At 36.7% G+C, this 26,810-nt stretch overlaps 1 protein-coding gene across 1 annotated transcript in view; it reads left to right on the forward strand.

Moving 5' to 3' along the window:
* Positions 1 to 26,810, forward strand: part of Pcsk2 (proprotein convertase subtilisin/kexin type 2) — a 281,613-nt gene that overhangs the window by 22,334 nt on the left and 232,469 nt on the right. Inside the window, exon 2 of the mRNA XM_047534334.1 lies at positions 25,747 to 25,851. Coding sequence (XP_047390290.1) covers positions 25,747 to 25,851 — 105 coding nt within the window. The remainder of the gene's footprint in view (positions 1 to 25,746; positions 25,852 to 26,810) is intronic.

Below are 26,810 nucleotides of genomic sequence, written 5' to 3' on the forward strand. Positions count from 1 at the left end.
TAACTCAAGTGTGGAAATCAACCACTACTTTGGTCTTCCCACACCAACAAAGTCCTTACCACTCAACAAAAGCATTTGTGACCAGAACATATTATGCTGATGATGTCAGGGGTGCAGAAAGGAGATTTATGTTGCAAGACACAAACAACTTTAAAGTATGCACCAGGATGCTTTGAGAAGTCCTTCAGTCACCTCAACACTGGAGCCTGAGCAATGGCCCCTTCATGCCCAGCTTCACCCTGCTTACTGGCTCCTCTCTCCTTCCTTTTTTTTTTCTGTCACTTGGTTTCTTGGGCATCCCCTCCTTTTGGGATGAAGGCAAATTCTTCCCAAGCAGAGCACATTTTCTTGTTTTCTAAGCATCCATAGCCTCAGGACTGTATCAACCATCACAGGATTCTTACAAACGAAGACAGTTCTCTCCCCAAGAGGAATTTGAGTACCAGTAAAGGTGATAGAATTCTTACCTTCATAATCTCTGTGAAGTGAGACATAGTGCTAAATACTCTTGGGGGTTATTTCTGGCATGAAAATGCCGAGATGCTATAAATTTTACTTGTTTTTATTTTACAAAATAAAAAATCCTTTATTGTGCATTTCAATTTTTAAAAATATACCAAGAATATTGCAGAAAATAATAGAAAGAGCTATACAGGAGGCGATTAAATCATCCTAAATTTTACCACGTGTTTTTAAAACTGAGGCGAACTAATTAGGTGGTTGTCCTTTCATCCAGGAACCCTACTTCTACATGCCATTTATTTCCTCATAAAAACAATATATAGCTGGTCACAACAGTACACACCTGTAATCCCAGAGGCTTGGGAGCCTGAGGCAGGAGAATCATGAGTTCAAAGCCAGCCTCAGCAATTTAGTGAGGCCCTAGATAATTTAGTAAGACTCTATCTCAAAATAAAATATAAACATATATGACTGCATGACCAATGTGATTCCACGATATGTACAATCAGAAAAATTAGAAAGTATACTCTATTTATATATGATTTATCAAAATACATAAATGTTTCTACTGTTATATATAACTAATTATAACAAATTAAAAAATTTTTAAAAAGAGCTGGGGATGTGATAAGTGGTTAAGTGCCCTAGGGTTCAATCCCTGGTACCAAAACCAAAAACAACAACAACAAATATATATATGGTCAATAAAGAAAAATGCAAAAAACTTCAAAAAAAAGAAAAAATGCAGCTTTGTTTCAAAGGTTAGATGGCATTCTGGTTTCTCATTCTTTTCAAAGTGCAATAAATTTCCTCTCCTATATACTCCCTTTCTTCCTTCAAAACAATGTCTATGCTCTCTTTAACTTTGTCTCAATGCACCTGAGGTTTATATTTCATAATACAATTTGTCCTGGATATCATTGCTCACAGATATACAAAGTTAAAGAAGGAAAAGAAAGGAAGGAAGGAAAAGGGAAGGAGGGAAGAAGGAAGATAGGAGATGTCAAGTAAATTCCCTTCTTCCAAAATCGTTATCTCTGTGAATTTAATAGGGTACCAATAACACCCCATTGACAATTCTTGCTTAATATTGGCTTGGCCGAATGCAGTCTTCCTCTGAGTTACTGCTTGTGAAGACACCTGCAGGTAATTTCATAGCTTAGGCATCTGCTGTTCACCCTTCTTCTCTTTTATCATTTAGAGATAACTTGAATCCCAAAGCTACTCTTTGGGATTAATCTCTCTAATCTTCTCCAGCTACCCCAGAAAGTTTGGGCCCTATTACAGACAAAAGTAACAGGATCTCAGTCATGTCTATAATTGATTGGAAAAATTTCCCCTAGAATACCCAAGAGTATTTCTACTCCTGGTTCAATCTCATGAGTTTCTTTTAACTCCAAACCTCTTAAGATGTGTCTTCTACCAAGTGTTTAATAGAGTTCTTTATAGTTCAGAGTTAGAAAGTAAAACATGCATCACTAACTGGATCACAAATTGAGCCTTGTTTGGCTAGCACTATACGTTTAATCTATTTGTCTTGAAGAGGGGTATGTGCCCTCCAGTTTACAATAAGCCTCTCCCTATTGTCTTATTTACATCTTGTATTGCCTGATTGACCCCCAAAGTATTAATCATCCACACTGAGTCACACAACTAACTACTTAACAACTCTTATTTTTTAATTCCCTCAAAAGTATTTATGACATGGATAATCTGTGTCAGATACAGGAGAGCAAAACAGGTATTGTCCCCATGGAGTTTACAGTCCTGTTTTCCCCAGGTCTGTCTTCTGAAAGAACATTCCTTTCAGTATACCAGGATAATATTGAAAGAGGAAGATTTAAGTGACATGACAGTAACTCAGTTTTCTTTCTTTTTTTTTTTTTCTTTTGGCTTAAAATTATTCTTATCCCTCTTTCTACATACAAAACTAGCCTTGTGTATGAATTTTCCTGTAAGTGAGAAACATTTTCTTACCCTGAAGTCTATGTTGTCCACTTGGCCATGGGTTGGCTTTGCTGGAACTGACTAAGGATATTCATTCAGGTTGACAATGAGTACAAGAAGACAGAAGACCAGAGAAATGAAATACCATCAAGAGAGGCTCAAGGTTCCTGGTTTAAGGATAAGCTAGTGTATGCAGGATGTCCTCCAGAAAATGCCTGAAGATGTCCCCCTCCACTCTGATAGTTCTAGGTTTCAGACCATCCCACAGGTATGTGGTCCAAAGTGGATCTGAAGAGTGTGGTTTGACCTGGGTTTGTCAATCAGTCTATTCCCACTCTTGCTCTGGATGGCAGCAATAGCATCATACCTGATAAAAAGATCTGCTTGAAAAAGAATATATTTTTTTAATTTTATGATGGAAATAGATATTTAATCTGTGTATTATGTTAAACATATTCACTTTTTGTTGTGAATTCAGAAATAAAGTCACTCTGGAAGTTGTTCTCCCTCTGCTCTAAAGTTAACATTCAGACCTGTCTGTAAGTAAGCTTCAGAATTCTTGCTGAGGTCAGCATACCTTGCACACAATCCAGCAAAATAAGCAGTGATACCACCCCGTTTTGTGGCCTCACACTGAGAACATCTCCCCTCATGCATCAATTATCTTGTCTAGCAGATCCAAAATGTTGGCATTGTGTCCTGCCATCTGGGAGGAGGAAATTAATGTCCCAAACACCAGCCAGCACCTTTACATATATATGGAGCTAGTCTGTGAGGCATCTTCAATGTGGGCCTCCTGATCCACTTCTGGTGTGGTCAGTTGATTTTATTGGTGTTCCTAATTATCAGCTTCCTTCTATTTTCCTTGGAATTTTGTACTCAGCCCCTCCTTGGAATCCAGAGTGGCCTCTAACTTGCTTTGGACATAAATTATGGCAGAAGTCCTTTCATGCCAGTTCCATGCCTGGGGCTCAAGTTATCTTGCACTGTACCATTTAGTCTCTTGCAATTTTGGATTTGCTTGTGGAAACCATGCCTCATTCTTGAGAATGAGCCTAGTCTAGGCTTCTGGAGGACGAAAGGCCACATGGACGAGAACTGAGGTTCCCCAGCCATCAGCTCACCGACACTCAGAAGCAGAGCCAACTCAATGAACCACAGCTGACACCAAATGCATGAGGTGATCCAGTCAAGACCTGAATAGCTATTCATTGAGCCTAAGTTGTTGACTAATGAGATTATCAATTAAGTTTACAATAGCTGTTTTTTAGCTACTAAGATTCTTGGTGGTGTGCAACACGACATTATCATGTTGATACATGACTGATCCTCAGTGCAACTGAGAGCCTCTTACCAGTTCTAGAGAACCTTAATGAGGACCCTGGGGCTTCTCAGCCATCAGAGCATGGGTCTTGCTTCCCAGGTTTCCATACCTACCAATGTTCAGTCATTGATCACATAACCTGAGTTCCTTTATGACCCACCTGAGAGACTGACAACAAAGGCAATTGAAATTGATTCTTTAGAAGCATGAAACAAATGACCAGTGCTGAGCAGGAGAGGAGGTATTCTTTACCTCTCATTCTTCATGACTGCTTTTCGTCTACTTCCCTTTCCAAAGCAAAATAGGAAGAAATGACGAGATTCAAATAGTTGAGCAGTGCAATCTGAGGTCCAAGCTTTAAGGAAAAGGAACTTTCATTTGGGAAAGTGACTAAATAGAAAAGGCCCATGCCGGGGATATGAAAGATGGTGGAATGAGACAGACATCATAACTCTGTGTACATGTATGATTACATGAATGGTACGAATCTATATCGTGCACAGCCATAGAAACAAAAAGTTTTACCCCATTTGTGTACAATGAATCAAAATGTAGTCTTTAAAAATTAACAAGATAATAATTAAAAAAAAGAAAAGACCCAGGCATGGACCTGACATGGAAGCATTTCTGCCATATTCTTTAGTCAAAGCAACTCAGAGACCAGTCCAGATTCAGAGGCAAATTAATACAGATGAACCTTTAGAACTTCTAAATTAGAGATTACTCAGGCTAACTGAGGCTGGGCTATGCTTTCAGTAGCTCTTTTACTGCCTGTCTTAATTCTCCCCTTTTCCTTTCTGGTCCCAGAGACCTCATCCTGTCAGAAAAATCTCAACTGAGGCATTAGCTTCCCGTGTTTCATGTTATCCTTCCCAGACATAACTGCACTTCATGAGACTAAGCACCTGATGCATGCACGCATGCACACACACACACACACACACACACACACACACACACCACTGCCAATTCCCTTTCTCCCTCATTCCTACTCCAGAGAGTCATGCCCTGCCCATAGGACTATGTACAATCAAGGGAAATCAAAAAGGTCTCTGGGAAATGTCAAGAAAAGGCAGAAGACATCCCTGTCCATAAAGTACAGGCCCCAAAATGAAATTGACAAGCAATTATCAGCTGAACTAGTTTGCAATCCTCATTGTACTGTTTCATCTTCCAGTTTTTATTCTTTTGACCTCTTGACAGCATTTCTTTTGGAAATAAAATTATGAAAATCCTTATACAGAGAAAGATTTCCAAAGTTCTTCCAAACTAGACTACCAAATATGCCTGACCAAGGGTCATGAAAACCAGTTCAACAGGCAAACGCCAAGAAAGCAGCCTAAGGAAAGCAATGGTTCTGATCCAGGAGGTCTTCGCTGTTTAGCAGCTCTGGATCCCAGAAACTATGATGAACAGCAGGCTCTCCTGAGAACAAGTAAATTCAAAGAAGAACAAAATTTGGGGTAGAGGACTTGATCACAGCCCCTTTGGAGCATTCATGGATTGCTTAAGGGAACTCTGATCTAAAGGAAGGCAGAAAATGGGCTCCATGAGAATTGAGCACCTTGTTATCTGTTCACAATTGGCTGCCAGTTCCTGGGAGAAGGGAGCCTGTGGGTTCAGAGAGTTAGGAGCCATAGTTATCCATGAGAAAGGAAGCAAAAGGGAGACAGTGAGAAGCATTGCAGGGATCCATAAATTTTTGCAGCATAATAAGAATTTCTAAAAACTCTGCAAGTCTGAGTTAGCAGCATTGTTATACTGTCACCCAGACTGAATCTTCAAGCTGACAATTTACTGTGGATTCTTTCTTCACTTTTTTCTTATTCTTTCTGGAACTATGCTTATTTTTCCTTAAGAGAATAATAAATTTGTGTGTGTGTGTGTGTGTGTGTGTGTGTGTGTGTGTGTGTGTGTTTCAATGGAGAAAACTTTTAAAAATGTATTGAATGTTGAGATCTGAGACTTTCCTTTTGGGACACTCAGGTGAGCATTTGGAGACATATCACTGTTTTTAGTGTCCTTGCTGTTTGCAATACTAGCACTCTACTTAGAAGAATGCATCAATCAGTGTTATATCATTTAGGCCTGTGTGGGTGGCAAGTACCTTCCAGTACAAGCATCTGTCTTTCCCTCCCTATGATGGGGCACACACTTGCACAATGTTCTCAAGCACCTGCCTGCCAGATACTCAGAGGACAGTGGACCTGGGATCTGCACTCCCAACACAAGAATAAAACAAAAAAGTGTGCGGAAAAATGGCCAATGCTTGCAGGTTAGTATTTTGTCAGATCTGTGATTGGTCAATTCATCTGCTAATTGGCCAAGAGTAATCCAGCCAGACCCTTCCTTATTCATTTCCTATCACAGGAGGTAAGATGAGATTTCATGGATCAGCTGGGGAGATCTGAAGGCCTAACATTAAGGACATGCAGTTCTAACTTGTTTTCCTGACTGTTTTTGTTTCATGTTCAGTTCAAAGAGTTACTCCTTTCTGAGCAAAATTGACTCTCTCTTCCCTTTTCTTGCAATAACCAATACCAAAGGGGTGGCCCCTTACCAAGACAGAATGTACTGTTACAAGGGTCCATTCACAGCCTGAGAGGAAGAGACAGGGATACTAGGAGAAAATTGATTTGTGTGACAGCAAGGTCTGGGCTTAAGATGAGGCAAGCAAGGCCCACGATGCACTCAATTTGGGCACAAAATTGAAGTTTTGCCAAAAAGCTCAATAATCAAGATACGTGATATTTTAATGTAATATTTTTTTAAAAAATTCAATGAAAACAAAATTATTCATGATGAACAAAATACAAAAATTTTAAATAAAAAAAAGAGAAAGCCAGCCAGAGTTTCTGTTTAAAACCCTATCCCTTTATGAAACAAATCAGCTCCATTTCTTCCATAGCTAAGGCAGTTTCCCTTACCAAAGAATCCAGGATTATGAGTCTCAAGGTAGGGGTGTCACCTATAGCCTGGCTCTTATCAGGAATTGCAGCCCAAGGGATTCATAGGCATGACCACAAAGGGGGACGAAGCATAGAACTGAAATGCAACGTAAGCAGTGTGGTGGGATATTGGTGGATGGAAACTCAGGAGTTTCAGCATTTCCACCAAGAATCCTCTCTACTAGGCAAGCCCTAGCCCTGCCTGAGCCACAGTGTCTGTCTCTAAAAAGCATTGCAGTTAGACAGAACCAGAGGATGCAACTCAAGTGTCTCAGGTAACACAACCATGGAATGTGAACTCAGTGTGGGACAAACAGAAGGGCTATGACTTAAAACTAGTAATTATACAATTTCCTGGAGACATTAAATTTAAATTTCATCATATTTTTTACATTCTTTACTTGCAATTTGAAAATAATCTTGTGCTTAAGGAAATATTGCAAAAACAACACAGATGCATTCACATGCATAGCGACATTATTTGCAATATCCAAAATGGTACAACCCAAGTGTCCATCAACAGATGAATGGATAAACAACATGTGGCTTATAAATACAGTGGAGTATTATTGTCTTAGAAGGGGAGGAAACATTACTTTAAAACAAATAGCCCAGAGTTTCCATATATGCTTAATCTTGCCTCTCCAAAGTTAATATCTTACACAACCAAAGGACAATTACCAAAGCTAAAAATAAACACAGATATAGTACTATTAGCTAATCTATAGAACTTCTTCAAATTTTTCCAATTGCCGTACTAATGTTCTTTCTTTCTAATCTAGGATACAATCCAGAATGTGCATTAAGCAAATTTGTTATGTCTTCTTAGTCTCCTCCAATGTGGAAAAGTTTTGCAGTCCTTGGTTTTTCATAAACACAATGACCTTAAAGAAGTCACACAAGTGAGATTGTGTCTGTCTTGGTGCACTGTATTGAAATTCATGATTTTGATGTGTCTTATCACTATTGAGGTTAATTTAGATCACTTGATTAAGGTGGCCTCTGCTGGGGTTCTCCACTAAAAGTATACAATTTCCCTCTATTATAATTTTCACCCATTAATTTTAGTATTAATTAATTAATTTTAGTATTATCCATTGATAATACTTTTCAGCTACAGTTATTGCTGTGGTATGTTAGCTTTTAATCACAGTTACCAAAATATCTGAATGAACAACTTCAAGGAGGAAAGATTTTATTTTAGCTCACCATTTCAGAGGTTTCTGTCCATAGTCATTTGGCTCCTTGGCTTTGGGCTTGAGATGAGGCAGAACATCATGATAGAAGAGTGTGGTGGAGGAAATCTGCTCAGTGTACGGCAGCCAGGAAGCAGAGAGACCCAGCAGAAGGGGACAGGGATAAGAAATTCCCTTCCAGGGCACACCCCCGGCGCCTTCTTCCTCCACCTCCAAAATTCCCACCACCTTTCCATAATGCTATCAAATTATCAATCCATCAGTGAGTTTAACCACTCATAAGGTCAGAGTTGTCATGATCCAATCACTTCCCAAAACCCCACCTCTGAACATGGCTGTTTGGGGGAACAAGCCTTCAATACATAAGTCTTTGGGGAAACCTTCATACCCAAACTATAAAACAGGTTACCAAAATGATGATATTCAAGTTCCATCATTACTTCTACATTTCTTAATTGGAAATTCACTGTAAAGAAGTTTTCTTTCTTCCTCCATTCAAATTTAATTTCTAAAAATCAGTAAAATAAAGCCATAATAATGGTAAAATATGTTCCTCCAATGCCTACTGGCACTTAATCCCAAATTCCTTTCTAGAGTTCAAATTCTCAGAGCTATAGTGCCCTCCGCCACAATAGGAAAAAACTCTGTAAGTTCAAACCTCTAGACAGTGGCCAAAGGCATAAGTCTTTAGAGAGCAAAATACCACATTTTTCTTTCCCTCCCTCTACTTTTTTTCAAATAAAATTTTAACATTACCCTAAGCACATAAGTGAGGTTAAGTAGAGAGAGTATTCAAGAACTATTGAGCCTGGAAAATGCACATTAAATATTTATGTTAAATTTGCCCTAGAGAATGTGGTTTTTAATGAACAGGAACTAAATCACAAAACCTGCAATATTCTAAAAGATTTTTATTTGCACACCAGTCCCCTAGCAAAGTTGGCTGCAACCCTTTAAGTCCACCATGTATCTTCTGATTTGACTTCATCCGTCTCCTCCCGAACCAAGTATGTCCTATTTGAAGAGCTCCTGGCTGATATCACAAAGTGAGAGACAACTAACATTGTTAATATCATTATAATTAAAAATTGCACAGTCCTGAAAACTGAGGGAATAAAAGACATTTTTTAAAGTTTCCTATTTGTTCCTTGTTACTCACTGCTGAGTAACAAACCAACTTGAAATCTAGTGATATAAAAACAACCTCTAGCTGGGCATAGTGATGCACACCTGTAATTCCAGTGGCTAGGGAAGCTGAGGCAGAAGGATCATGAGTTCAAAGCCAGCCTCAGCAACAGGAAGGCACTAAGCAACTCAGTGAGACCCTGTCTCTAAATGAAAATACAAAATAGGGCTGGGGATGTAGCTCAGTGGTCAAGTGCCCCTGAGTTCAATCCCTGGTACCCCCCCAAAAGAAAATAAAATGAAATAATAAAACAATAAAAACAACCTCTGTTTTATTATGCTTATAAATTTGGGGATCAGAAATTCAGACCGGCACAGAGGAGATGGCTCTGTCATCATCCACAATGTCTCAAGACTCAGTTGGGAAGACTTGACAGGTAGAGGATGACTGGAATAGCTAGAGTCTGGAATCAGAAGCTTTTTCATTTACAAAATTGGTTCCCAATTCATGCTGACCAGAAGGCTGGGTTCAACCAGGGTCTTGGGCTTCCTTATAGCATGGCAGCTTGAGAGTAGATGAAGTTCTTGAATAGTAAGTCAGTATTGTAAGAGCAAATGTTAAGGCTTAAGGCAGAGGGTGCATGCCTTTTATGACCTGGATTCAGAAGTCATATGGCATTATTTCTAATCCACTTACACACACACACACACACACACACACACACACACACACATATATATATGTCAGGGTTTCACTAAATTGCCTCAGGCTGGTTAATCCTCTTAACTGGGACTACAGGTGCATGCCACTGTATCTGGCTCAACCATATTCCCTTAATGGAAGCTGTCATATTTCTCAGACTCAAGAACTGGAATCATGGACCTCATCTCTTGATATGGGGAGTATCAAAGAAAGGTGGCTATCTCGTCAAAACTTAAAATTTGAAACTCTAGGAAATTATAAAATTAATAAAAGTGTAAATTTTTTTTTTATTCTAACTACCCTTTACTTCCTGGAAAAAAATTTATGAAAAAATTCTCAGGTATTCCTCTGTCTGAAATAATCTCTCTTTGAATTCCCAGGGCACCTTGATCATACTGTTTTATAGCATATTATACTCTGGCAATTAAAAACAAAAATAACAGGCACTTACTGAATGCTCACTAGTGCTCGACATTATTCCAAGAATATTTCATATTCTATCTCACTTAATTTCCATGACAACATTGTAACAAGGAAGCATCCCTGTTTCATAAGTAAAGAAGTTGAGGCCCTGTGGGGTAAAATAACTTGCCAAAGATCATATACCCATTTAGGGAAACAGTCAGAATTTAAGACTACCATTAATGTGCTGCTGTGAGATAAAATATGCTTTCCCTGGTGAACTATGAGATATTTGCAGGCTGAAATTATATTATAGTTATTTTTGTCTCTCCAGCATCAAACACGGTGCTTGGCTTATGAAAAGGAATACAAAAATACTCAATAAAAAAATACCCTAGAGGTAAAAACAGGCAAATCAAAGAGAAGAAATTAAAATGGTGGATAAACCTGAAAAATACTGACACATTCAAAATAATCAAAGAAATTCAAATTGTGTCCATCAAATTGGCAAAAGTTGTGGTTGAAGGTGTGGGAAAATGGAATATTTGTGTTCTTATTCAGTTTTTGTGTTATTTTTAAATATACAACCTTACAAGAAAACTTTCTGAAAGTATCAAAATAGTAAATGTTTCTAATCTATTGTGTGTTTGAAATCCTAGGATATACCCTACAGGAAAACTTTAATCCATGAATGTAGTAACAATTACAAGGCTATTCATCATTGCATGTTTTAAAGAACTTTATTGAGACAATTCACATATCATAAAATTTTCCCATTAAAAATGTACAATTCAGTGATTTTAGTATATTCACAAATTTGTGCAATTGTTATTAGGATCCAAAGTTGAAAATTTTCATTAACCCTGAAGGAATTCCTCAACTATTAGAAATCACTCCTTATTCCTGCCTCCTCTCTGACCCAGAAAACCACACATCTACCTACTATGTTTATGGATTTGTCTATTCTATACATTTCATATAAAGCAAGTGATACACTATGCACTTTTCATCTTTTCTTTTCACTTAGTCTTGTTTTCAAAGCTTATCTGTGTTTTAGCAGTATAGCTACTTCATTCCTTTTTATCTCCAAATAATATTCCATTGAATGTATAGTCCACATTTTTCATGTTATTCCAGTTGTTTACTATCAAGAAAAATCTTGCTACAAACATTTTGTACAAGCTTCTGTGTAGAGTGACCTTGGATATATGCCTATAATTGGAGTTGCTGGAACGTATAGTTTGTTTTTAATATATTGGGTAACTGTCAAAGAGTTCAAAGTGGTGGGGCCATTTTATTATCCATCCCACAATATATAAGGGTTTGCATTACTCCACATCCAGGGTCACCACTTGTGGTTTTATAGGGAAGGAGGTTGTTTGCTTGTTTTTATTCATTATATGGGGTGCAAAATGAAATTGTGTGACTTTGATTTGCATTCCCCTAACATCTAAAGATGTTGAGTGTGTTTTCATTCATTGACTTATTGGTCGTTTGTATATTTTCTTTGGAGAAATAGCTGTTCAAATCTTTTGTCCATTATTAAATTGGATTATTTGACTCTATTGTTGTAATGAGTTCATTAAATAATATGGTACAAGTCCCTTATCAGAGAGACAATTTGAAAACATCATCTCTCATTCTGTGGGCTGTCTTTTCATTTGCTTGGTACTTTTCTTGGAAGTATATGCTTGATTTTAATGAAAACCAACTCATGTATTTTTTCCAATTGTCTTCTTATGCTTTTGGTGTCATATCTAAGAAAACATTGCCTAACCCAAAGTCATTTTGATGTCTTTTTACGTTTTATTCTACAAGTTGTTTAGTTTTAGCTTTTATAGTTAAGGTCATAAATCTCATTTCAAATTTAATTTTGTATGTGGTGTGAGATAGGGATTCAAATGTACTCTTTTTTTTGTGAATATGCACTTGTTCAAGCATGATTTGTTGAAAAGCCGATTCTTTCCCATTAACTTTTATTGGCATCCATTTTAAAAATCAATTGACCATAATAGATCATTATAAATTATTTTGATACTCTCAGTTTTTATCCTGTTGAACTGTAAATCTCTCCTATGCCACCTTCTTGATTACTATAGCTTTATAATAAGTCTTGATCTTGAAAAGTGTGAGTCATACAACTTTTTCAAGATTATTTCAGTTACTCTGGTTCCTTTACATTTCCACCTGAATTTTAGAAAAAGCAGAAACAATAGCTGGGATTTTGAAAGGAATTACTTAGATACTATGGATAAATTGAGGATACTGCTATGTTAAAAATTCATGAATAAGGAATGTTTTAGATCTTCTTTAATTTCTTTCAATGTTGTTTTGCGTATGTCAGTTTACAAGTCTTGCAAATTTTTGTTATATTTATACACAAATACTTTATTTATTTGATGTTATTGTAAATGTAACTGCTTTTGTAATTCCATTCTTAAGATATTCATTGCTTATGTATAAAATAAAATTGGTTTTGGGATGTTAATCTTAGATACCTTGCTGAAAGATAACTTTGCTGAATTTATTTGTTAGTAGTAACAATTTTTGTAGTTCCCTTAAGAATTTTTACACATAATATAAACCTTTTGCAAGTATAGTTTTCCTTCTTTGCTTCTAATCTGGATAAGTTTGTTTCTTTTCCTTGCCTAATTGACCTCAGTGGAACCTCCAATACCTACAGAATAGAAGTGACAAATGCAGACAGCTTTCTCTTTTTCTTCATTTATGCAGAAAGTATTCTGTTTTTCATCATTGAACATGACATAAGCTGTGAATTTTTCATAAATGCATTTATTAGATTGAGGAGATTGCTTTCCTTCCCTAGTTTATAAAAAATGTGTTTATCATACAAGGATATTAAATTTTTGAAATACTCTTCTGCATTTGTTGAGATGATCATGTGATTTTAATCCTTTATTATGTTGAAAAAAGGATATTATTTTGATAGTTGATTTTCAGATTTTAAAACACCCTTGCATTTCTAGGATAAATTTCATTTGGTCATAGTTGATAATTCTTTTTATGTGTTACTGGATTTAGTTTGCCAGCAGTTTTATAAGAATGTCTGGGTGTATGTTTGTAAGTAACACTAAGAATAGCTTTTTTATTTTTATTTTTATTTTTATTTTTTATTTTTCATTTAATTTTTTACAGACTGAATTTTGATTCATTGTACACAAATGGGGTACATCATTTCATTTCTATGGTTGTACACAATGTAGATTCATACCACTCGTGTAATTGTACATGTACATAGGGTAATGATGTCTGTCTCATTCCACCATTTTTCATACCCCGCTCCCTCTCATTTCCTTCTACATAATCTAAAGTTCCCCCATTCTTCTCTTACTCCCCACCCTCCCCACCCCCATTATATATCATTCTCCATTCAAAAGGGAAAACATTCAACCTTTGGTTTTTGGGGATTAACTTATTTTACTTAGCATGATATTCTCCAATTCCATCCATTTATTTGCAAATGCCATAATATTATCTTCTTTATGGCTGAATGATATTCCATTGTGTATATATACCAAAGTCTCTTTATCCACTCATCTGTTGAAGGGCATCTAGGTTGGTTCCACAATCTAGCTATTGTGAACTGAACTGCTATAAATATTGTTGTGGCTGCGTTACTGTAGTATGCTGATTTTAAGTCCTTCAGGTATAAACCGAGGAGTGGGATAGCTGGGTCAAAATTTGGGTCCATTCCAAATTTTCTGAGGGTTCTCCATACTGCTTTCCAGAGTGGCTGCACCAATTTGCAACTCCACCAGCAATGTAAAAGTGTGCCTTTTTCCCCATATCCACGCCAACATCTATTATTGTTTGTGTTCTTGATAAAAGCCATTCTAATTGGAGTAAGATGAAATCTTAGAGTTGTTTTAATTTGCCTTTCTATAATTACTAGAGATATTGAACACTTATTCATATATTTATTAATTGCCTGTATGTCTTCTTCTGTCAAGTGTCTATTCAGTTCCTTGTCACATTTATTGATTGGGTTCTCTGTATTTTTGGTGTAAAGTTTTGTAAGTTCTTTATAAATTTTGGAGATATGTGCTCTATCTGAAGTGCATGTGGAAAAGATTTTCTCCCACTATGTAGGCTCTTTCTTCACATTCTTGATTGTATCCTTTGCTGAGAAAAAGCTTTTTATCTTGAGTCCATCCCATTTATTGATTCTTGCTTTGATTTCTTATGCTTTGAGAGTCTTGTTGAGGAATTCTGATCCTAAGCCAACATGATGGAGATTCAGGTGTACTTTTTCTTCTATTAGGTGTAGGGTCTCTGGTCTAATTCCTACGTCTTTGATCCATTTTGAGTTGAGTTTTGTGCAGGGTGAGAGATAGAGGTTTAATTTCATTTTACTGCATATGGATTTCTAGTTTTCCCAGCACCATTTGTTGAAGAGGCTATCTTTTCTCCATTGTATGTTTTTGGCTCCTTTGTCTAGTATGAGGTGACTGTATTTATGTGGTTTTGTCTCTGTGTCTTCTATTCTGTAACATTGGTCTGCCTGTCTATTTTGGTGCCAATGCCTTGCTGTTTTTGTTATTATTGCTCTGTAGCATAGTTTCATGTCTGCTCTTGTGATACCTCCTGTTTGTTTTGGCTATTTAAGGTCTCTTGTTTTTCCAGATGAAGTTCATGATTGCTTTCTCTATTTCTATGAGGAATGTCATTGGGATTTTAATTGGAATTGCATTGAATCTGTATACTTCCTTTGGTAGAATGGTCATTTTGACAATGTTAATTCTGCCTATCCAAGAACATGGGAGATCTTTCCATCTTTGAAGGTTTTCTTCAATTTCTTTCTTTAATGTTCTGTAGTTTTCATTGTAGAGGTCTTTCACCTCTTTTGTTAGATTAATTCCCAAGTATTTTTTTTGAGGCTATTGGGAATGGAGTGGTTTTCCTAATTTCTCTTTCAGAGGATTTATCACTTATGAATAGAAATGCATTAGATTTATGCATATTGATTTTATATCCTGCTACTTTGCTGAATTCATCTATTAGTTCTAGAAGTTTTCTAGTGGAGTTTTTTGGATCTTCTAAATAGAGGATCATGTCATCAGCAAATAGTGACAGCTTTAGTTCTTCTTTCCTATTTGTATCCCTTTCATTTCTTTGGTCTGTCTAATTGCTCTGGCAAGTTGTTTCAAGGATGTTGTTGAATAGAAGTGGTGAAAGAGGGCATCCCTGTCTTGATCCAGTTTTTAGAGGGAATGCTTTCAGTTTTTCTCCATTAAGAATGATTTTGGCTATGGGCTTAGCATAGATAGCCTTTACAATGTTAAGGTATGTTCCTACTATTCCTATTTTTTCTAGTGTTTTAAGCATGAAGGGATGCTGTATTTTATCAAACGCTTTCTCAGCATCTATTGAAATAATCATGTGATTCTTAACTTTAAGTCTATTTATGTGATGAATTACATTTATTGATTTCCAGATGTTGAACCAACCTTGCCTTGCATCCCTGGGATAAGCCCCACTTGATGATGGTGCACTATCTTTTTAATATATTTTTGTATGTGATTTGCCAGTATTTTGTTAAGGATTTTTCCATCTATGTTCATCAGAGATATTGGTCTAAAGTTTTCTTTCCTTGATGTGTCTTTGTCTGGTTTTGGTATCAGAGTAATACTAGCCTCATAGAATGAATTTGGAAGAGTTCCCTCCTTTTCTATTTCCTGAAATATGTTGAGGAGTATTGGTATCAGTTCTTCTTTAAAGGTCTTGTAGAATTTGACTGAGAATGCATCTGGTCCTGGGCTTTTCTTGGTAGGTTTTTGATGGTTTCTTCTATTTCGGTGCTTGAAATTGATCTGTTTACATTTTGTACATCTTCCTGATTCAGTTTGGGAGGATCATATGTCTCTAAAAATTTTTCAGTGTCTTCAATATTTTCTATTTTGTTGGAGTGTAGATTTTCTAAGTAGCTTCTAATTATGTTATGTATTTCAATGGTTTCTGTCGTGATCTTTCCTTTTTCATCACGAATTCTAATAATTTGAGTTTTCTCTCTCCTTTTCATTAGTGTGGCTAGGGGTTTATCAATTTTGTTTGCTTTTTCAAAGAACAAAACTTTTTGTTTTGTCAATTTTTTGAATTGTTTCTCTTGTTTCAATTTCATCGATTTCAGCTCTGATTTTAATTATTTCCTGCCTCCTACTATTTTTGGTGTTGATCTGTTCTTCTTTTTCTAGGGTTTTGAGATGTAATGTTAGGTCATTTAGTTGTTGACTTTTTATTTTTTTAATGTATGAGCTCAATGCAATGAGCTTAGTACTGCTTTCAGAGTGTCCCAGAGATTTTGATATGTTGTGTCATTGTTCTCATTTACCTCTAAGAATTTTTTTTTTATTTCTTCCCTGATGTCTTCTGTTATCATTGAATCATTCAATAGCATATTATTTAGTCTCCAGGTGTATGAGTAGTTTTTGTTTGTTATTTTATCATTCATTTCTAATTGCATTCCATTATGGTATGATAGGATACAGAGTAGGATCTCTATTTTTATGTATTTACTAATGACTTCTTTGTGGCATAGCATATGGTCTATTTTGGAGAAGGATCCATGAACTGCTGAGAAGAAAGTATATTTGCTTGATGATGGATGAAATACCCTGTAAATATCCATTAAGTCTATATCATTGATTGTATTATTTAGTTCTATAGTTTATTTGTTCAGTTTTTGTTTGGAGGATCTATCCAGTGGTGAGAGCGGTGTGTTAAAGTCCCCCACTATTAATGTGTTTTGGTCTATTTGATTCTTAAAATTGAGAAGGGTTTGTTTGATATACATAGATGCTCCATTTTGGGGGGCATAAATATTTAAAATTGTTATATCTTGCTGTTTTATGCTTCCCTTAACCAGTATGAAATGTCCTTCTTTATCCCTTTTGACTAACTTAGGTTTGAAGTCCACTTTATCTGATATAAGGATGGAGACCCCTGCTTTTTTACTGGGTCCATGTGCATGGTATATTTTTCCCCATCCTTTAACCTTTAGTCTGTGGATGTCTTTTTCTATGAGATGAGTCTCTTGAAGGCAGCATATTGTTGTGTCCATCTTTTTAATCCAACCTGCCAGTCTGTGTCTTTTGATTATTGAGTTTAGGCCATTGACATTCAGGGCTATTATTGTGATATGATTTGTATTCCTGGTCATTTTGGCTTATTTTTGGTTTTTTACTTGACTTGGTTTCTCCTTTGATTGGCTTTTCCTTTAGGGTAGTTCCTCCCTATGCTGACTTGTATTATTGCTTTTCACTTCCTCCTCACGAAATATTTTGCTGAGAATGTTCTGCAGGGCAGGTTTTCTATTTGTAAATTCTTTTAACTTTTGTTTATCATGGAAAGATTTTATTTCATTGTCAAATCTGAAGATTAGTTTTTCTGGGTATAGGATTCTTGGTTGGCATCTGTGTTCTTTCAGAGCTTGAAATATATTGTTCTAGGTCCTTCTTGCTTTTGGAGTCTGGGCTGAGAAATCTGCTGATATCCATATTGGCTTGCCCTTATATGTAATCTGACACTTTTCTCTCGCAGACTTTAAAATCCTATCTTTATTTTGTATGTGAGGTATTTTCATTATAATGCGTATTGGTGTGGACCTCTTGTAATTTTGTGCACCTGGTGTTCTGTAAGCCTCTTGTATTTGATTTTCCATTTCATTTTTCAGGTTTGGGAAATTTTGTGATATTATTTTGTTGAACAGGTTGTTCATGCCTTTGGTTTGTATCTCTGTGACTTCCTCAATCCCAATAATTCTTAAATTCGGTCTTTTCATGATATCCTGTAATTCTTAGAGGTTCTATTCATGACTTCTTAACATCTTCTCAGTTTGTTCAACTTTATTTTCAAGATTAAATATTTTGTCTTCATTGTCTGAGATTCTGTCTTCCACAAGGTCTATTCTATTGGTGATACTTTTTATTGAGTTTTTAATTTTGTTTATCGTTTCTTTCATTTCAAATATTTCTGTTTGTTTTTTTGTTTGTTTCAGAATCTCTATCTCTTTATTGAAGTGTTCTTTTGTTTCCTGCATTTGCTCTTTTAATTGTTTACTGGAATGATCATGCATTGCCTGCATTTGCTCTCTTATCTCGTCTTTTGCTTCATGGATCATTTTAATTATGCAGATTCTAAACTCTTTTTCTGTCATTTCTACTGCCATGCTGTCATTGGATTCTATCACAATAGCATCTTGGTTTGTTAGGGACTCCTTCTTCCCCTGTTTTTTCATATTGTTTCTATATATTCCCCTCTAGCAGTGAAGATCAGAGATACTGAAGTCTCCCCCCACCGCCCCCGCAGGCTTATTATGACCCTGCAGTTTTCCACTACCTCTCTTTTGAAGGGGAGATCAATACCAACAGCACCCAATACAGAGAAAATGTAGCCCTGAACCAGATAGCCCCTGTAAAGCCTTTAACATTATTAAAATAAACAGGATTGGTTTGATTATTATTTACAGTATTTCTAGTTGTGAACAAGAGGATGGGAAAGGGTGTAGGATGTAAGTAAGTAAATAGAGGTACCTGTCAAAGGGCCTCCAGTCTCCTGTAGGTGTCTCAGGAAGGGAGCCACCCTTCCAATGATGATGGTCACACCCCCAGGAATAATTCAAAATGCCTGCACCAGCCTCCAAAGAAGCTGGGGAGCCCCAGTGAGGGTGTGCTGAGTCAGCACAGAAGCAGGTACAGTGTCCATCAGCAGTAGGGGGAGCAGGCAGGCAGGCTTAGCTACCAGCCTCCATCCTCAGTGTGTGGGCGGACTGGGGGGCTCAGTGCCGGTCAGTCTGTGGTGGGAGGTGGACTCATTGACAGAAGTCCAACCTCAGTGTGGGGGTGGGCGGGCTCAGCATCCGCCTGTAGCTTTTATTTTGTTATAATACATTTTATGGTTACTGTATAAGGGTAATACTAGACTAAATAATTATGTTGAAAAGTGTTTCTTCCTCTTCCGTTTTTTGGAAGAGTATCTGAATGATTAGTATCAGTCTTTGAACATTTGGTGGAATTTGCCAGTGAAGTCATTTGGGCTTGGACTTAATTTTGTAGGAAGTGTTTTAAACTACCAATTCAATCAGTTTACTTGTCATAGATCTGTTCAAATTTTCTGTTGCTTCTTGAGCTTTTATATAATTTTTTGTCTTTCTAGGAATTTGCATACTTCACTAAGGTTGTCTAATTTGTAGGCTTACATATACCGATATTTGTGGTAGTCTGATCTGTTTCTGTAACAATACCTGAATTAATCAACTCATAAAGAGGAAAGATGCATTGTGGCTCACAGTTTTGGAGGTTTTAGCTCCTGTTCCATTGGTCCCCTTGCTTTTGGGCCTCTAACATGGCAGCACATCATAATGAAAGTACCTGATGGAACAAATTAAAACCAAAACAAACAGAGGAGGGAATTTGAGAAATTTGAATATTTAAGTTAAAATAAATACAATAGAAATAGGAAAACAATATAAAAATCAATAAAACCAGGTTATTCTTTGAAATATTCAACAAGTTGACAAATATCTAGTGATTTTTTTTTTTTGGTCTTTTTCTTTTATTAAAAGGCTGTCTTTAAAGATAGTCTTAGTTATCTGATATCACAATCGAGAACACAGTACAAAAATTTCTGTATATCTCACAGGCAGTTTTCCCTATCATTAACATCTTCTTTGCTTTATTTCATTTTTATTTTATTCATTCTTCTTAGTTATACATGACAGAAGAATCCATTTTGATAAAAGCATTCAAGCAAAGGATATATGTTATTCTAATGAGGACCCCATCATGCTATGTGAGATAAGCCAATCCCAAAAACCAAAGATCAAATGTTTTTGTTGATATGTGGAAGCTGAAACACAATAAAGGCTTTGAGGGGAAGAAGAGAAGTTCTCTAGTGATTTTTACCAAGAAAAATAGAAGAGAAAGCTCAAATGAGCAAAATCAGCAAAGAGAGGCCTGTACTACCAACCTACAGAAATAAAAAGAATTTTAGAGAATAATATTGCTATTGTTTGAATTTGGAATGTCCCCTAAAAGTCCATTGTTAAAGACTTGGACCCCATCTTGGTGCTATTGGGGGATAGACTCTTTAAGAGAAGGGTCCTGGTGGGAGGCCCTCATGTCATGAGGGGAATGCCCTTAAAGAAGATAATGGGATCCAGATTCTTCATCTTCTTTTCTTTTGCTTCTGATCCATGGAGCAGCTTTGCTACATCATTCACTTCTGCCATGAGCAAACTCTGGATTTGTAAGTTAGTTTTGCCAGATACAGAATGATGAACAGTCTCTGTTTTGGCACTTTGAATAATACCTTATCTCACCGTCTTCTGACTTCCATGACTTCCAATAAGAAGTCAGTTGCTGATCTTACCAAAGTTTTCCTGTTCTCTTACTGCTTTCAAGATTCTGTCTTCGATGTTTGGCAGTTTGATTATGTTGCGTGTAAGTGTAGATCTCTGTGTTTATCCTACTTTGAGCTTGTTGAGCTTCTTAGAATAGTATAACAATAATTTTCATGAAATTAGGAAAGTTTTCAAACAGTAGTTCTTTCTATTTATTTCTCTTTCTCCTCTTCTGAAATTCACATTACAGTTATGTCGATATGATTTTGTTTTACAAGTCTCTGAAGTTTTCCCTGCTTATTATATTTATCTATTTATTTTGTTGTTCAAACTGGAAAATCTCAATTGCCCTGTTTTCATGTTTGCTAATTCTTTCTTCTGCCAATTCAAATCTACTATTGAAAACTAAGAATTTTTTTTCTTTTAATGTATTTTTCAATTCTAGAATTTCTATTTCATTCTTTTTAATATTTTTATCTCATTATCTATATTCTCTAATTACTCATTATTCTCATACTTTCTTTTAATTCTTTAGACATGATGTCCTCATTTAGTAGTTGGTTTAAGTCTTTGCCTAGCAAGTCCCACATCTGGACTTAGAGGGTTTATATTGATTGTTATTTTTTATCCTACATATTGGTCATTTGTTCTTGCTTCTTTATTTGTCTCAATGTTTTCCAGAAAACTTGCTATTTTAAATAATATAATGTGGTATCTCTGGAAATCAGATTTGCTCCAAGATTTGTTCTCATTGTTTTTGAATTTTATTTTTGTTGCTATTGTTATTGTTTTTTGTTGATAATCATTTTTTTGGTGTTTTTCCTGGACTTCTATTGCTAAGTCTAACTTACAGTGTTCTGCTAAATCTGGCTTGATTAGCTTAGTGATGAGATAATGATTAGACAGAGATTTTCTTAAACACCTTGAATTAATAAGGTGTTTTTACCATTTTCCAAGGGATGGTGTGTATATCTTGGAGCATGCCATTAATTCTCAGGCAAGTGACTTGTAACTCTGTCATGGCCTTTACTTCCTGTTTTTATGGAGCCTCTAGGTCAATCAGAGGTAAATACTTGGGATCATCTTAGGTATTTTCTGATTACATGCATAACTTGCTACATGTGTGTGGCCTTCTAAGTCTCTAGAAATATATTAGAACTTTGTAAAACCCTTTATGGACATCGTGTTCTCTATATCCTTGTTTTACCTTTCACCAGCTTATCATTTGCCTCAATTGGTATTGCTCCTTCAGAAAGCTGCAACATTAAACAATTACATCATAGTTTGCTTTCCACAAACACCCTAGAGGTAGGACTTTTCCTACTGAGCAAACTCTGTGTCAGATCAAATAATAACAAGCCTTATGAATGGGACTTTTCCAGTCGTATTCTAGACAATTATCTGGGAAGGGAGTTTTCTGAATATCTCTGAACTTAGGCTGTCTGTTAGATTGCTGGTTTAGTGACTATTGTAATTTTTTGACAACTACTGGTTTTCAAAGATAATATAGAAATAGGGAGAAGTAGATGGGAATAGAGCAAGCAAAAATACCACAACTCTTGCTGTTATTATTGAGATTCCTCTATATTTCTTGAATAAATACTCCTCAAGATACTGTAGGCATTTTATTTATTCCCAGTGTTCTGAAAAAGTTGAATTGACAATTTTTTTCACTGTTGTAGTTGCTTTTATGTAAGAGTGGATTTTTAGAGTTTCCTGCTCTGTCATTCCTGATGATCTCCCCCAACCACATATATAGCTTAATATTTAACACAAAAGAAAGATTTTTAATATACATCAAAAATGAAATACTAAATAAATTGTGGTATATCTCATATAATGAAATATTATACATTGTCAAAGAGGTAGAAAGTGGAAGTTTATGAAAACATGACTGATAAATGAAAAAATATTTTACATAATAATATATATTCTTTGAGTGTGTGTGCATGTGTGTGTAATCAAAGAGGAAAACCTGAAATGAACTAATTTTACTATTAAGTAAACAGTATTTTGCTCTTGGGAGTGAGTAAGCCTGGAGCACACAATAAATAAATAAACTTCCAAATCCAAGTCTTCTTTTTTTTTTTAAATCCTATTTTTTTTTAATTGTAAACAAATGGGATACATGATGTTTCTCTGTTTGTACATGGAGTAAAGGCATACCATTTGTGTAATCATAAATTTACATAGGGTAATGTTGTTTGATTCATTCTGTTATTTTTTTCCATTCCCCCCCACCCCTCCCACCCCTCTTTTCCCTCTATACAGTCCTTCCTTCCTCCATTCTTGCCCCCCTCCCTAACCCTAACTCTAACCCTAACCCTAACACCTCCCACCCCCCATTATGTGTCATCATCCACTTATTAGCGATATCATTTGTCCTTTGGTTTTTTGAGATTGGCTTATCTCACTTAGCATGATATTCTCTAGTTTCATCCATTTGCCTGCAAATGCCATAATTTTATCATTCTTTATGGCTGAGTAATATTCCATTGTATATATATACCACATTTTCTTTATCCATTCATCAATTGAAGGACATCTAGGTTGGTTCCACAATCTGGCTATTGTGAACTGAGCAGCTATGAACATTGATGTGGCTGTATCTCTGTAATATGCTGATTTTAAGTCCTTTGGGTATAGGCCAAGGAGTGGGATAGCTGGGTCAAATGGTGGTTCCATTCCAAGTTTTCTAAGGAGTCTCCACACTGCTTTCCAGAGTGGCTGCACTAGTTTGCAGACCCACCAGCAATGTATGAGTGTACCTTTCTCCCCACATCCTCGCCAACACATGTTGTTGCTTGTATTGATAATCGCCATTCTAATTGGGGTGAGATGGAATCTTAGGGTGGTTTTGATTTGCATTTCTCTTATTACTAGAGATGTTGAACATTTTTCCATATGTTTGTTGATTGCTTGTAGATCTTCTTCCGTGAAGTGTCTATTCATTTCCTTAGCCCATTTGTCGATTGGATTATTTGCATTCTTGGTGTAGAGTTTTTTGAGTTCTTTATAGATTCTGGAGATTAGTGCTCTATCTGAAGTATGATTGGCAAAGATTTTCTCCCACTCTGTAGGCTCTTTCTTCACATTGCTGATAGTTTCCTTTGCTGAGAGAAAGCTTTTTAGTTTGAATCTATCCCAGTTATTAATTCTCGCTTTTATGTCTTGTGCTATGGGAGTCCTGTTGAGGAAGTCTGGTCCTAAGGCGACATGTTGAAGCTCTGGACTTACTTTTTCTTCTATAAGATGCAAGGTCTCTGGTCTGATTCCGAGATCCTTAATCCATTTTGAGTTTAGTTTCATGCATGGTGAGAGATATGGGTTTAGTTTCATTCTGTTGCATATGGATTTCCAATTCTCCCAGCACCATTTGTTGAAGAGGCTATCTTTTCTCCATTGCATATTTTTGGCCCCTTTGTCTAGTATGAGAAAATTGTATTTATTTGGGTTTGTATCCATGTCCTCTATTCTGTACCATTGATCCACCTTTCTATTTTGGTACCAATACCATGCCGTTTTTGTTACTATTGCTTTGTAGTAGAGTTGAAGAACTGGTATTGTGATACCCCCTGCTTCACTCTTTCTGCCAAGGATTGCTTTAGCTATTCTGGGTTTTTTATTCTTCCAGATGAATTTCATAATTGCTTGCTCTATTTCTGTAAGGTACATCCAAGTCTTCTGAAAAAGAAAATGTGAAAGAATTTCACTTCATTGCTTGTGGTTTTAGTTTCCAAATTTACTATATATTTCTTTTGTAATAAATTATAAATGTTATTTAAGAATTATCTGAACCACATTGAAGTCCTACTTGATCTAAAAAGTCCTAAATAGGCCTCACTTAATTTGGAAAACCTTACTTTCAAGGCATTCATACTCACTTCCCTTTTCTGTTGAACACTGAATAGCAACACACACACACCTAAGTTTCAATAGCAAATGCTTTGAGTTGTGAGACACTTCTTAGTAAGGAACTCCTTTGAAAAATCTCATGAAAACCATGTATCCTCTTTCCAGAAAAAAAAATGTATACATGCACTCTCTCTCCCTCTCTCTCTCCCTCCCTCTCTCTCTCTCTCTCTCTCTCTCTCTCATATATATATATATATATATATATATATATATATATATATATATACACACACACATATATATATGTATATGTATTTGGTGCCAGGGATTAAACCCAGGGATGCTTAACCACTGAACCACAACCCCAACCCTCATTTTTAACTTTTTCATTTTGAAACAGGATCTCACTAAATTGATTAGGGAAGCTGGCTTTTAACTTGCAATCCTCCTGCCTCAGACTCACAAGCTACTGAGATTATAGGCATGTACCACTGTGCCCGGCTTTTATAATTTTTAAGCATTCATCTGATGCTTGTGAATGTGTATAAATAGCATATCTTTACCACTATGAGTACACATGAAGATAGGACAGAGATCTTGGAACTTCAAAGCTCATACGTATACAAAGAGGGAAGAAAGAAGCCTAGAGGGGAAGTGACTTTTTCAAGGTCCTTCTGTTATATGGTAACAGACATGAGCCACATCCAGGTCTGCCAAATTCCAGGTCAAGGTTATTCCATAAATTACTTAGAATCACACAACAAATGATGGTACTCTTTTGGTTCCCTAAAATCCATACAGGCCCTGTGCTCAAGACAAACTCTCATTATTGTGGCTTCTCTATCTGGCTCTGACCACAGAGCTGATTCCAAGAATCCTTGGAACAAGAAAGAGAGGGAAACCTGTCTTATCATTCAAAGGGCATTTCAAGACTTAAGTGGTTCCACTGTGCCCAGCCTGATAAGAAGCACCAAAGGGTCACAGAGAAAGCCCAATGTACAGGACAGACAATCCAGCTGCCAAGAGAGGAGTAGTCACAACACAGTTCTGAAGCAACCAGGTGATGCATGAAATATCAACACCCATCCAAGAAATGAGAAAGGACAATGTGGCATGGTATGGATACAAAGCAGACTTCATGGAAGAGGAGAGGTATTCAAAGGATGTATAGAAACTAAAACCAGGGGAAAGAATAGGAGGTGTTTGGGGAGAAGGAAGGGAATGAGCACCAGATAAGCAAAGGCAAGAAGAAGGGAAGGAGTACAGAGGTAGGGAAATAGAGGGTCAAGTCCAGCAGGGGTTGCCTAATGATTTTCCTCGTACATACCTAGCCTACAGAATGTTTGCATGTAGCACCAGCTTAGGTGTTCCTGTCTCTGGGCCAGCCCCCAAGCTAACATGCCTCATGTCTGTTTGGATCTCCACAGCTACCGTTTGCAGAAGGCCTGTACCACTTTTATCACAATGGTCTTGCAAAGGCCAAAAGAAGACGCAGCCTACATCACAAGCAGCAGCTGGAGAGAGACCCCAGGGTGAGTTCTCCCTGGAAAACTGCCTCCCAATCTCCACTGGCACAATTGAGCTCACTTAGTGGGAACAGAGGAGCAGGGGCTTCTGAAGTAAATGCATTTAATGTACTATGATGGACCAAATGGACACTCTGCAGAGGGGGCACTGAGGCCTCTCAGTTCCTGTCTTGTGCATAATAAGTAATCCTAGGCCGTTTTATAGGGATGGAAGGGAAGAAAACAAGGATACCACCCCTTCTCTGGCTATCTTCTCCTGAGTTACTGTGTGAGGACTTCAGGTGGCATAGGAACATGTTTTGGCCTGTGGTCGATGGGGAAAATACCAAGAAGTTCAATGAGACACTCTCTTGAAGGTTTCTACTGATGAATCCACATACTCCACAGAGATTGCCATCACCCATACATCACCCATAAGTGGGCCAATAGGTGATCAGGTCACAATGGGTAGTGAACTTTTGGTATTCATGCATGGATGCAGACACTAGACCACTTCAGGCTTTCTTATCACCCTGTATTTTCTCACACCAACCTAATCTAACCCCATGCCTCAACTTTCTGCTCGATGCTCATGACCCCAATTTGTGTCTTTGTTTTTAATCTCCAATCTTTTTCTTACTCTTGAACTCCAGGTCTCATTTTCTACTTCCTCTGATAGCTCAAGCTTGACTTTCCCCCAACCAAATGTGTCATCTAAGCCACAAAGCAGCTCCCTTCCCAGTGTTCTTAATCCCTTCTTTACAGAATAGGAACTTGGATCATCACTGAATCCTCCCTCTTCCTTTCTTCCACCAGCACCATGCACCTGTGTACTGATCCAATTGAGTAACTCTGATTTCTGTTATGCAACTTACTAAAACAGAAAGTAATACCCAGGCAAGTTGCTTTCTAAACATTGAAGACAATGTAACCTCTTTCCCAGGACTCTTGGGGAAGGACTGGTGGAAAATGGGCCAGATGTTTGA

Source organism: Sciurus carolinensis, chromosome 2 (genome assembly GCF_902686445.1).
Source record: "Sciurus carolinensis chromosome 2, mSciCar1.2, whole genome shotgun sequence".
NCBI lineage: Eukaryota > Metazoa > Chordata > Mammalia > Rodentia > Sciuridae > Sciurus > Sciurus carolinensis.